At 42.6% G+C, this 13,628-nt stretch overlaps 1 protein-coding gene across 1 annotated transcript in view; it reads right to left on the minus strand.

Annotated features, from left to right (window-relative positions):
- Positions 1-891: 891 nt before the first annotated feature.
- IGDCC3 (immunoglobulin superfamily DCC subclass member 3) overlaps positions 892-13,628 on the minus strand; it is a 169,915-nt gene continuing 157,178 nt past the window's right edge. Inside the window, 2 exon segments of the mRNA XM_070762042.1 lie at positions 892-1,047; positions 1,049-1,174. Of these exon segments, the coding sequence (XP_070618143.1) occupies positions 1,009-1,047; positions 1,049-1,174 (165 nt within the window). The 3' untranslated portion in view covers positions 892-1,008.

The following is a 13,628-nucleotide window of genomic DNA, read 5'->3' on the forward strand; positions in this document are numbered from 1 at the left end:
ATACTTCTATTTTTTAAAAAACAAAATGTCTTTGAGGTAGAACATTGCTTTCAAGATTTTGGAAGTGCTTTAACATTGGAACAAGGATGACAACAAAGGGTAGGTGGGTTGGAAGAAGAAAATATTAGCCAATGACTAACATGGCGGACATGGAGTGTGTGACTTCTGAGGTAGTACCAAAACATGTACTGACCAAGTGCTACACTACTTGCGTTGAAGACAACAAGGAAGACACAAGATACGCTTGCCTCTTCCCAAAAGACATTCAATTCCGGTTGAGGTAGGTTCTGAATTTACTCCTGGGGGTTCATCCAAGTCTTTTTCCTTTCTTTCAAGGGCCCCTTTCCAGGGCTGGGTGGATTTTTTTCCCCCTTCCCCCCCTTTTTTTTCATCATTTAAAAAATTTTTTTTGCCACGCTCACTTTGTCTTTGAAACAGTTCATCCATGAAAAAAGAAACAACACATATCCTGAGAATTATGAATGGACACAACCAAAAAAAAATAGTATCTGTGTCTCCATTGAACATTCTGTGTTGTGGATCCAAGATGGGAGGTCCTTCGTCGTGGGGTTGTTCAACGAGATCGCCAAGGTGGATCCAGAAATTATTGTTTTAAAGCTGCCAGTGGAAGAGACACATTGGTGAACCCCAAGATCGGTCAGGGTACAGATCCCACGAGGTGTGGGAGGGTCACGAAGGGGTGTGCGAGAGCTTCCCTTGAGAGACATCACTAGCTTGGCAGCTGTAGAATGACGATGGAGATCCAGGTGGGTAGATACGGGCTACAAGCCTGAGGCCGGTCAGAAAGATCAACTTCGTAACAGATTCCAACAAAGGCTGCATATGGATTATGCAGAAATCAGAACTTTTACATCGACCTGAGATTTATGTGTCATCTTAGAGACATCAACCAGGCACACACACAAAAAAATCATAATCGTGGCTGGGACGTACTGTAAGAAGTCTGAACTATCTTGGCAATTTATCCTTCATTGGTCGGAATTTGTTTCAAAGCTGGTTCTTCTTGGATGATGGTGAGCAGAGGTTGGCCGTGTGGACCGGAAAGTACGTTTGGAAACAAGCTGTTGTTCTCTTCTTCAAGGACGTTAAATTCCTCCGGAGGAAGAGTAGATATCTGGATTTCAATAGGTGAAGTATTTGGAATGTGATCCAGCTGAGAAAACAAGGGAAAAAACAGCGATTGGAACCCACAAAGCCTGCTCAATAATATTTGATATACAAAATATAAGAAGAACACGAAGACGAATGAAGACAAAATCTACATGTCCCAAGATAACGTTCTAGGTCAGTGATGGGGATCCTATGGCACGGGTGAGCCCCAGCTCAGCTCCAACATGCGTGTGCAGGTCAGCTGATTTTTGGCTGACACAGAGGCTCTAGGAGGGCGTTTTTGGTTTACAGAGAGCCTCCGGGGGGATGGGGAAGGGTGTTTTTACCCTCTCCCGGCTCCAGGGAAGACTTTGGAGCCTGGGGAGGGTGAAACACCAGACGTTGGGAAACAGGCCACTTCTGGCCTCCAGAGGGACTCCAGGAGGTAAGAGAAGCTGTTTTCGCCCTCCGAAGGCATTGTATTATGGGTGTGGGCACTCGTTCATGTATGATAGTGCGTGTGCACTATTGACACCCGAGGGAAAAAAGGTTCGCCATCACTGTTCTAGGTTATTTAGGTTTTGGGTCAGTCCCCTGGATCTGAGTTATTGTCTTCTAAGCTTTTGGACTCATGCATCCATGCATCCGTCCGTCCGTCCGTCCGTCCATCCATCCATCCATCCATCCACCCATCCAATTTTCTTATGCCGCCCTTCTCCTTAGACTCAGGGCGGCTTACAACATGTTAGCAATAGCACTGTTTAACAGAGCCATCCTATTGCCCCCACAATCCGGGTCCTCATTTGACCCACCTCAGAAGAATGGAAGGCTAAGTCAACCTTGAGCCGGAGATGTGATTTGAACCGCTGACCTACATATCTAGCAGTCAGCTTTAGTGGCCTGCAGTACAGCACTCTACCCACTGTACCACCATGGCACATGCTGGGGCCCATCTTCAGGGAACTCTCTAGCAGAGTGTCTGGTGTTCTGTGTGTGGCCACACAGACCATACACAAAAGAGTACACACTCTGCTAGAGAGAATTTTTCTGAAGATGGACTCCAGGATGAGTCCAAAAGCTCGGAAGACAATAACTCTGGTTCCACATAGGATCCTAGAACAGTGATGGTGAAGTTTTTTTCCCCTTGGGTGCTGAAAGTATGTGTGCATGCGCTATTGCACATGTGCGAATGCCCACACCCATAATTCAATGCCTGGGGATGCCGAAAATGGTCTCCCCCACCCCCTAGAGGCCTGAAACAGCCCATTTCCCAAACTCTGGTGGGCCCAGTAGACCTGTTTTTCACCCTCCTCAGTTTCCAGATGCAAAAGTGTCCCCCCCCCCCCCCCGGAGACTCTCAAAAATACCTTCCCAGAATCCCAGCCGAAAATCAGCTGGCCGGCATGCACATGCACATTGGAGCTGAGCTAGGGTAACGGCTCGCATGCCGGCAGATATGGCTCCGGGTGCCACCTCTGGCACCCGTGGCATAGGTTCGCCATCACTGTCTTATAGCATGAAGAATTCCTTCAAATGACACAAATTGTGTTATTTCCCATTGATTGCACCATACCACTCTTACATAAGAACCTAAGAAGAATCCTGCTGAATCAGGCCAAAGCCCATCGAGTCCAGCATTCTGTGTCACACAGTGGCCCACCAATTGTCCATGGGGATCTTGCGCAGAAAGAGAAGGCAAGGCCCTCCCTTTCCCTGGACCCCCAACAAATGGTACTCAAGGGAACCCTGCCTGCCTCAACCAACATAGAGGCGGCACATGGACATCTGTTTTAATAACCACCAATACACTTGACATCCATGAATATGTCTAATCCTGCCTTGAAGCTGTTAAGGCCGACAGCTGTCAACTACCTCTTCTGGAAGTGAATTCCATAAATCAACAACCTTCTGGGTGAAGAAATATTTCCTTTTATTTGTCCTCACTTTCTTACCTATGAGCTTTAGGGAGTGCCCCCTTGTCCTAGTATTGTGTGACAGAGAAAATAATTTTTCTCTATCCACCTTTTCTAGCCCATGCATGATTTTATACACTTCGATCAAGTCACTCCTTAAATGCCGTCTTTCAAGGCTGAAGAGACCAAGGTGTTGCAACCTGGTATCATAAGGGAGGTGCTCCATTTCCTTTATCATTCTTGTTGCCCTTTTTTGCACCTTTTCCAGTTCCATTATATCCTTTGTGAGGTGCGGTGACCAGAACTGTACACAGTACTCCAAGTGTGGTCTCACCTTCGATTTGTACAGAGGCAGTACAACACTTACCGACTTATTTTCGATTCTCTTCCTAATCATGCCAAGCATGGAATTTGCGTTTTTTACTGCTGTTGCGCACTGGGTTGATGCTACTTTTCACCTATGTGGGCACATTTAGCATTTTATCACATCAAAGGCTGTCTATCCTTTAAGCAGGTGACCCTTAATTCCAGTACCACACTGGTGGCTGCCGTGGCCAAGAAGGCCTTCATCTGGCTTCATCTTTCCTAGATTTGGGAGGGGGACTCCAGTCATTCACTCCCTGGTCTGCTTAATGGTTTGAGTGCTGCAATGCATTCTACGTGGGGCTGCTCTTGAACAACCACCTAAGTAGAAGCTTCAACTGGTCTAGAAATCAGTGGTGCAGATAATGGTGGACTTGCCTTGGTATGCCCAAGTCGGACAGCTTAGACGATAGATAGATAGATAGATAGATAGATAGATAGATAGATAGATAGATAGATAGATAGATAGACAGATAGATAGATATGGATGGACAGACAGACAGACAATAGATGATAAAGAAAGGAAAGCAAAAAAGATGGTTAGGCAGATAGGTAGGTAGAGAGACAGACAGACAGACAGACAGACAGATACTTGCTTATTACTTACTTACTTATTTGTATTTCTATGTCACCCAACTCCCTAGCGACTCCCGGTGGCTCACAACAAAATAAACATAGATCAACATAAAAACTAATTTAAAAACCAATTTAAAATAATTGCAGCTATCCCTGCATTCCTGGGTTGACCTCACTAGTACCCCTCTCTCCCCATAAGGTCAGTGGCTCAAGACCTGTTGGAAAAGCCAGGTTTTTATGGCTTCCTGGAAGGCCAGTAATGTGGGGGTAGTGCAGATCTCAGGAGGTAGCTGATTCCAGAGTCGGGGCAACTACAGAGAAGGCTCTCCCCTGTAGACCTGCCCGCCGGTAGTTTAGCTGATGGGACCTGAAGACCAACCCTGTGGGATCTAACCGGTCGCTGGGAGGTATGTGGTAGAAGACGGTCTCGAAGATACTCTGGTCCTGAGCATTGTTCTCTCTAAGGTGCATGGCCGCGTGGTTGTGCACCCAAAAATGAACTGCCACACGGTGTTTTCCGTTCTGGCAGACATGCAAGTCCCGCGTGGGATTTGCTCGCCTATTAACAATGCCTGGATCGTCTGACCGGAGCCGAGCCTTATATAATCCCCTCCTCCACCTCTTGCAGTGCATGGTATATAGTCAATGCTGACCTGAGTATCTGCTCCGGGATGATCCCTCTTTTCTTTCTTTATTGACCAGATGTGATTGGACACATAAGGGAGGAGAGAGAAACAAATGAGAGAATGAAAAGGGAGAGAGAGGGAGAGATACATAGAAATGAGAGAGACCTGGAGGGAGAGAATGAGAGAGAGGGAAAAGAGAGAGAGAGAAGTGGAGAGAAAGAAAGAAAAGGGAAAGAGAGAAGTGGAGCGGAAGGAAAGAAGGAGGGAGGGAAGGAACGAAGGAAAGAAAGAAGGAAGGAGAAACAGAGGGAACAAGGAAGGAAGGAGAAATGGAGGAAGGGAGGGAGGATTGGAGGGAACAAGGAAGGAGGAAGAATGAAATGAATGAAGGGCCGGAGGAAGGAAGAACTTTGTTAGAAAAATAAAGGGGTTATTGGATCAAACTTTGGACACTTGACAACTGGTCCATAGTTATGATGGTGGCAATGTCACAGGGTTATGTGAACATCTTTTGGGATCTTCTGACAAGCAACTGCAAGGATTCACTTAACAACTGTGGCAAGAAAGGTGGTAAAGTGAGGCAGAACTCACTTAATAACTGTCTTACTCAGGAGATAGAAACGTTGGCCTCCATTGGGATCAGAAGTCGAGGATTATTTATTTATTTATTCGATTTTTATGCCGCCCTTCTCCTTTTTTTAACAGAGCCAGCCTATTGCCCCCACAATCTGGGTCCTCATTTTACCCACCTCGGAAGGATGGAAGACTGAGTCAACCTTGAGCTGATGATGAGATTTGAACAGCTGACCTACAGATCTACAGCCAGTTTCAGTGGCCTGCAGTACAGCACTCTACCTGCTACGCCACCCCGGCTCTATCTGATTGACCAGTGCACTCTTTTAGAAGCAGATCAGGAGTGCATTTTGAAGCTCCACAGAAAACATCTAAGGGGAAAGGCAGGTTGTCCTTGACTTACAACGGTTCATTTACTGACCATTCAAAGTCGCAAAGGCCTTGAAAAAAGTGCCTTATGCCCCTTTTTCACACTTATGAGCTTTGCAGCAGCCCCACAATCACGTGATTAAAACTTGGCTGCCATTTCATAGTTATGATATTAATATATATTAATGTGCTGCTCAGACATTATACCTTTCCGCCCCCACACCAAAAAAAACTTAGAGGGAACATTGCGGTGTGGATGTACATGAAGCTCCAGGTGACTGGTGGGCGCATGTGTCTGGCATGTGTGCATGCACATCGCAGCAAGATTTGGCTTCTGTGCATCTGGAATTGTTGTGCTTGTTCTATAATGGGTTTTTAATGAAGTTTTATTGTTTTAAATTTTATATCCTTGGGTCCCATTTGTTGGGGGTCAAGGGAAAGGGAGGGTCGTGCCTTCTCTTTCTACTCAAGATCCCCATGGATAATTGATGGGCCACTGTGTGACACAGAATGCTGGACTCGATAGGCTTGGGCCTGATTCAGCAGGGCTCTTTGTATGTTCTTGCGTTCGACTTCTTTATTGCTTTTATATTTATACTGTTTATTGTAAGTCGCCCTGAGTCCTTCGGGATTGGGTGGCATAAACATCAATCAATCAATCAATCAATCAACCAACCAACCAACCAATCAATCAATCAACCAATCAATCAATAAACAAACAAACTAACAAACTAACAAACAAACAAACAAACAAACAAATAAAATCTCTCAAGAAGACCCCCAGGCGCGTGAGATTTCGGCAAAAAATTGCCGAAATCTTGCACGTGCAGTGTCCTCTCAAGAGATTTTGCTTCCTGTGCACGCGCAGAAGCCAAATCTCCCTCTGATGTACACACCCACACACTGGCCACCTGGAGCTGCAGATCGATTTCCGCAACTGGTGCGCTGTCCCTCTCCTTGTCCGTGTAGGAACCCAATACTGGCACACGTACAAAAACACCTAAAATGGGAGGATGCTTTAAATAGGACACCTTCCAGGGGTGAAATGCTCCCGGTTCGCTCGTGCCTGTCAGTCATTGGAGAGCCGGTTGGGAACGGAACATTTTCATTTATATGTCATTGATATAAACTGTGTTTCCATTACAGTTTTTATCAGTGTAAATATATCTATCCCTTATAGTCAAAAGTATAAACTCCTATATTCATTCTTTAGTTAAACATCAATATATACTGTACATCATCATTTATACGTCATTTCTCTCTTTTTTTAATTTTTCCTTTCCAACTATTTATAAAACAAATTCCAGACTTCATGGTTTTCCGAGTCCTCTTTTTAATTTAATTCCATTGTCAATTTGTCTGATTCTGGGCATTCTAGGATTTTTTAAAATAATTACATTGTCCATTGGTACATCACCTTGTTTTTTTAATAGCAACCTTCTTTTTCTGTTCAACTTTATTTTATTTATTTATTTATTCAGTCAAGTAGGTATTGGTGGTATACAAAGATATAACAAGGTTTATATACCTGTACATAATACTGGTAAGAGAGAAACATTAGGACAGGGGAGGGAAGGCATGCTGGGGCACTTATGCACGCCCCTTACTGACCTCTTGAGAATCGGGAGAGGTCAACAGTGGATAGTCGGGTAAAGTTTTGGGGGTTATGTGATGATACTAAAGAGTCTGGTAGTGAGTTCCATGCATCAACTACTTGGTTATTAAAGTCGTATTTCCTGCAGTCGAGTTTGGAGCGGTTTAAGTTTGTATCTGTTGTGTGCTTGTGTGTTGTTGTGGTTGAAGCTTCTATGAAACTTCTAATGATCGCTTGGACAAGTCCCTGCCATTTTCTTCCTAACGTTTTGGAGGTTGTTTGCCCTGCCTCCTCTTTCCTAGGGACGAGAAAGAAGGATTGGCTCAAAGCCACCCAGCTAGATTTGTACCTAAAGTGAGGCCTAGAACTCCTGGTAGCCTAGTTTCTAATCTAGTGCTTTTCACCATTGCATCAAACTGGCCATAAATGTTTGCATTCTGCTTCTTTCTTTATGAATATAGAAGGAAGGTGAAACAGTGTGTGTGTGTGTGCGTGGGGCAGCAATTATAGGTAAAATTAGTGGTAAAAGGAGTCAAGGACAGCCCTCAATTTACTTTTGTGAAGCTGTGAAGAGAAGAATGACTTGCATATATGAAGAAGGTTCAGTCTAGGTGTGTCCTTCCTAACAACTATGAATAAGTGGAAAACTTAAAAACAAAAATCCCCTTGATGGAGAACTTCCTGCCCAAAAGGAAATGAACAGCCCAAATGGGTGCTCAAAGATGCATTTAACTGACATGTTTCTCCCAAATGGCAAAACACCACCCACCCCTTTCCCACTATTTGGTGTGGTCATGCGGATTAAAAATAGAATTGATCAAATTCCAATTCTGGGTAAAGGCAAATAGTTTTAGAGATCAACATAATCAGAGAAGTAAGTTGAAGGCAATGAAAGATGACAATTGGTTAAGAAACAACTCCCAAATTGTTAAATGTTAATGTTTTTCAGAATTTTGATTTAGGAAATGCTAAGATGAAAATCCATTTTGATAGTGGCCAGTTAACTCATATTAAAGTCTCCCTCCTCTGTTAGTGACATCATGGTTTGGGGGATATGGGAGTTGTAGTTAGCATGGGTTGAGAGGTAAACCATTTTTGAGGAAAATTCCATGTTGGAGTGAGTTCTCACTTTCTTTGCAAACATGGTGATAATTCAGGTTTCCATTGCTGTAAATTCAGCCAAAGAATTCCATATACGTTTTATTGAGTTCCCTAAACACTACCTAGGCAAAAACATTTTTAAAAAATGTACAGTGTTCCCTCGATTTTCGCGGGTTCGAACTTCGTGAATCGCCTATACCACGGTTTTTCAAAAAATATTAATTAAAAAATACTTCACGTTTTTTTCCCCTATACCACAGTTTTTCCCACCCAATGACATCATACGTCATCGCCAAACTAATAATTTTTGCAAATAAATAACCAAAAAATAATTATTGTTAATAAATAATTATGTTTATAAATATCAGGATCACTAAGTATCTTATTCAACGGTGAGGACCAGTAATAATGGTGAGTAAATGATTGTTAAGGGAATGGGAAATGGTAATTTAGGGGTTTAAAGTGTTAAGGGATGGCTTGTGATACCGTTCATAGGCCAAAAATAGTGTATTTACTTCCGCATCTCTACTTCGCGGAAATTCGACTTTCGCGGGCGGTCTCGGAACGCATCCCCCGCGGAAATCGAGGGAACACTGTACTGCAATTTTTCTGTCACAAGTTGGAAGAAGCTGCTAGAGATAATTGATGGAAATTTGGAAAAAATGTCTCGGAAAAGCTGGGTGGCTATTGTGTTAATGGATTGAATGGAAATGGATGTCATAAGTTTAATATAATAATAATAATAATAATAATAATAATAATAATAATAATAATAATATTATTTTAATAATAATAAATTATATGCCACCACTCTCCGAAAACTCGCAAGACTTATCCAAGCAGGCATGAATTATGTTAGAATAGTCATGACTGGAAGAGCCAAGGGTAACAAGGTCAGTCAATGAATAGACATAGCAACTAAGTCAGCCAATTGGAGTTAAATGCTTCTGAGTCTGTGCAGAGAATCAAAACTAAAGCTTAAGGCTGGGCATGGCTCATTCTTCACTTTGCACTGTCCACCCTCTTACTCTTCCACTCTGAACTCTGCTGAAATGAAACTAAATGTTCTCTGCTCCCTGTAACTGATTGAAGAATTCTACTTGTAGTACTGTAAATATATATATAATTGTTTATAAAGAAGTTTATGAATGGAGCTGAATCAGTCATCTGTGTGTGCTTCTGGTTTTGATTTTGCAACAAACTTTAATAAATTATGAAGGCAACCTTACCTTCCCTCTTCACAGTCATTCATTCCTGGGACTTAACTACCCTCTAGGATTTTTACTCCAAGCCAACTTGCCTGAAATGCCATCTACATAGGGTCAATGGTGACGCAACCCAGCAACCAGGCACTGTGCGGAGAGCATGCCCCCAGTACCACCAGGCTCTGTAATGAAATGAAAAGTATGGCAGCCCACCTAGGACATCTATTGAACCCTCTTTCTTCTCCAAATGTATTGGGATGTCCACATACAATCAAAAAGGCCATGGTAGAAATCACCCGTTTGCACAGAATGTCACCTGTGTTGGGATTTCATTACAGATGCAATTCTAGAATGATATATGTGGTGCCATTCTAGCTTCTTTTGAACACCTTCAGCAAGCTGGAGAAGGTCCTTCTAGACTACAAGTTTGCAATAACTCTCAGAGCAATTACAGTTATCACTTTAGAAGACGGAGGGTTGTAATCATCTTGGTGGAGACAATACAGGAAGTCCTCAACTTACAACAGTTCATTTAGTGACTATTCAAAGTTATACGGGCACTGAAAAAGGTCATTTATGGCCATGTTCCACAGTTACGACCTTTGAAGCATCATCATGATCATGTGATCAAAATTCAGACGCTTGGCAACTGGTTCATATTTAGGACTGTTGCTGTGTCCCAAGATCATTGTATCATCTTTCGGGACCTTCTCACCAGCAAAGTCAATGGAGAAGCCAGGTTTACTTAATAATCAGGTTACTAACGTATCAACTAGAGTGATTTACTTAACAATTGTGGCAAGAAAGGTTATAAAATGGGGCAAAACTCACTTAACAAACCCTTAGCAACAGAAATTTTGGGTTCCATTGTGGTCGTAAGTCGAAGACCACCTGAACTGTGGGGTGAACTATTAACATCACTGGTTAGACATTCTGACCTACCATTTTAGCAAAATCAAAGCCCTGTTTGTTCATGGTACTTTTGAGCTAAATGTGAATAAACAGTGCCATCCATTTTGACTTCCTAGGCCAGTGATGGCGAACCTATGGCACAGGTGCCACAGACAGCACACAGAGCCATAACTGCTGGCACGCAAGCCATTGCCCTATCACAGCTCCAGTGTGCATATGTGTGCTGGCCAGCTGATTTTTTGGCTCACACAGAGGCTCTGGGAGGATGTTTTTGGCTTCCAGAGAGCCTCCAGGGAGGATGGGGGAGAATGCTTTTATCCTCCCCTGGCTCCAGGGAAGTCTTTGGAGCCCCGGGAGGGCAAAACACAAGCCTACTGAGCCCACCAGAAGTTGGGAAAGAGGCCATTTCCAGCCTCCAGAGGGCCTCTGGGGCAGGGAAAGCTGTTTTCGCCCATCCCAGGCATTGAATTATGTGTGTGGGCACTCACGCATGATCAATAGCATGCACGCATGCTCTTTTGGCCCCTGAGAGAAAAAGGTTTGCCATCACTGTCCTAGGCATTGAAAATGTGGGAAGAGAGCACCCTGTCTCCCTTACGACCCTCTCTAAGTGACCCCAATTCGGTTCTCTCAAATTGACATAAAGCAATGGAGAAGACACTCATGTCCACTGATGAACCAATCATGCAGATAAGTAATTTCTTTAAATGTTTTAGGAAGGAAGCAGCCAGTGAAAGGCTAACAAAAGTTTTACCACCGCAAAGTGGGCGTGGCTTATTTTGTGGGTGTGGCTTGATGGTCATGTGGCCAGGTGGAACTGGCTTGACAATCATGTGACTTGACCAAGGATTTTCCAAGAACCTCAAAACAATACCCATATCAATGGACTCAAAACAAGAAGGTCATCCCATTCACCCACATCCTAGAAGTGAGCAGCTATAGGACAGTGAAATGACAGAAACATCTCATTTAGAATTTTGAAATCCCATTGTGATAAAGGTGCCTTCATTATTAAAATGGGCACTCACAAAATAATCACTTACTCAAAGTCAACAATCTAAAGTGTTCTTTGCTACTTTCACAGCCTAAGTGAACATCCCAAAAGGCTCCATTCCACATAGCAGTCTTAACTCTCCTTCCTGCAGACTACCAAACAAAATCAAGGTTTCTTGCAAAACATTAGGTTTCAAGCATTATTAATTTTATTTTTCTAGAGCAGGGGTCCCCAAACTTGGCAACTTTAAGACTTGTGAATTTCAACTCCCAGAATTCTCCAGCCAGCTATGAAGACCTCCATTCCAGAGAATATGATAGCCATTCGGAAAGGAGGGGGAAGCAGAAACCCAGATCACAGAGAATTAATTCCAGATCTTATCGCCTTATACGTTTCCTAGACATTTTTCCTACACAATTGTGTCTCTTTCCTGAATTGGTATTGCCCATGGTGAAACTGAGATATGTGTGTGTGTGGGGGGGGGGGGCAGCCTTTAAGTGCCTAATCCACCTTAGCTAATTTATACAACAAATGTGGCAACCTTGTTTATTCCTTTCCCTATTAGTATCAAACTGACTATAGACCTCACATCTTATGGATTGTAATTTTAGTAGTATTGACCATGCATAATTAACTGGATTTTATCATGGATTTTATCTGTTATTTATTATTTTATCATACAACTTTTGACTGTGTATTTACTAAGTGTTTTTATTTGTTTTGGTTTATGACTAATAATAAATTTGACTTGATTTGACTGGCCCCAAGTGATCCAGCCAGTTCTCATGCTTAAAGGGGGACTAGAAATCCAGTCTGCTGGTTTCGAAGCCAACATTTCAAGCTTAGGCTAGATTGATTGTCTACCATGTCAGTTGACTCTAACCTCACTCAGAAATTGGACTTGGAACCCAGGGGTGAAGGCTGTTAGAGGAGGGGGCTTCTTGTTGGTGCACTTGAGTAGCCCCCACTTATCAAGTTTCAGTTATTACTAATGGAACGGAGAAGTTTGAATTTAGCCAACTTTATGTGTGGCTCTCCCTCATTTGCTTGACTTAAAGGTTTCAAGTCAATTCTACCTTTCTCTATTGGCAGTATTGGCTGGCAAAGAAAATTCTTTTTATCTGTTTCATTGTTCTTTGAAATAATATAGGTAGAGGGAAATTGGTGTTGGGTGTTGGGGGTGGAGAGTCAGGTTTTAGATAGATGATCTAAAGGGACTGCAGTTTTGAATAGGCTTGCTAAGAAAGTTATTGGTTTTTTTTAAATAGTAAGCAATTAAATAATATAGGTAAGTGGATAAGTAAGTAAGATTAGGAAGTTCATCGAAAGTAAAGCTGAGAAGATAACCAAATCTTAGAAAGTTCAAAATCCAGGAAAGCAAAGCAAACAGTCAGACAAAATCCAAGAAAATAATGCTGAGAAGTTAACTGAAAGCCCAGAAGTCCAACCTGAAACTTAGCCAAAATGCAAGAATACAAACTGAAGCAACCATACAAAATGCAGGAAAGATAAGCGAAGAGGGTAACCAAAAGCCCAGAAATTGAAGTTCATGCTTAGCAACAATCCAAGAATGCAAATCTAAGGAGCCAGACAAAATCCAAGAAAGCTGTGATGTTAACCAAAGCCCAGATGTGAAAGTTGTGCACTTAGTCAAAATCCTAGCAATCTTAGCACAGCGTTCAGCCAAATTCCAAGAAAGCAAAGTTGATCAGCCACACAAAATCCTAGAAAGCAAAGCTAAGTAGCAGTCAAAATCCAAAAAAGCAAAGCTCTGCAGTATATCAAAAACCCAGAATTGAATTTGATTTGAATTCAAATCCAAGCTCAGCGCTTAGCCAAAATCTAACAAAGCAAAGGTCTGTGCATAACCCAGTCAAGAAAAGAAATGTAGAAGTAAGCTGGCAGTCAACGCTCAACACTTAGCCAAAATCAAAGAACTCAAAGCTCAGCAGTTAATCTAAAGTGAAGAAATCAAAGCTGAGCAGTCAGCCAAAAATCAAGAACAGGAAGAAAGACAGGATGAAGTGGAACAGGTAACTACTGATGTAGGCATGGTAGCTGATTTTAACCAAGGTTCACATATGTGTATTAGTAACATAGCTGTGTGTGTTTATATGAATAATTGAACATTGGGCCAGGGTGACTTTGATGACTGTGTTATTGTTCCCCCTCCTCCTTTTTCTTATTTTCTTCAAAAAGAGACAACGAAAATCAGATGAATAGTAGACAAAGGCAGAAGTACAGATTACACGTGGGTTTCTTGGGAAAGACTGGTAGCTTCTTCCGCTTCCT

Source organism: Erythrolamprus reginae, chromosome 10 (genome assembly GCF_031021105.1).
Source record: "Erythrolamprus reginae isolate rEryReg1 chromosome 10, rEryReg1.hap1, whole genome shotgun sequence".
NCBI lineage: Eukaryota > Metazoa > Chordata > Lepidosauria > Squamata > Dipsadidae > Erythrolamprus > Erythrolamprus reginae.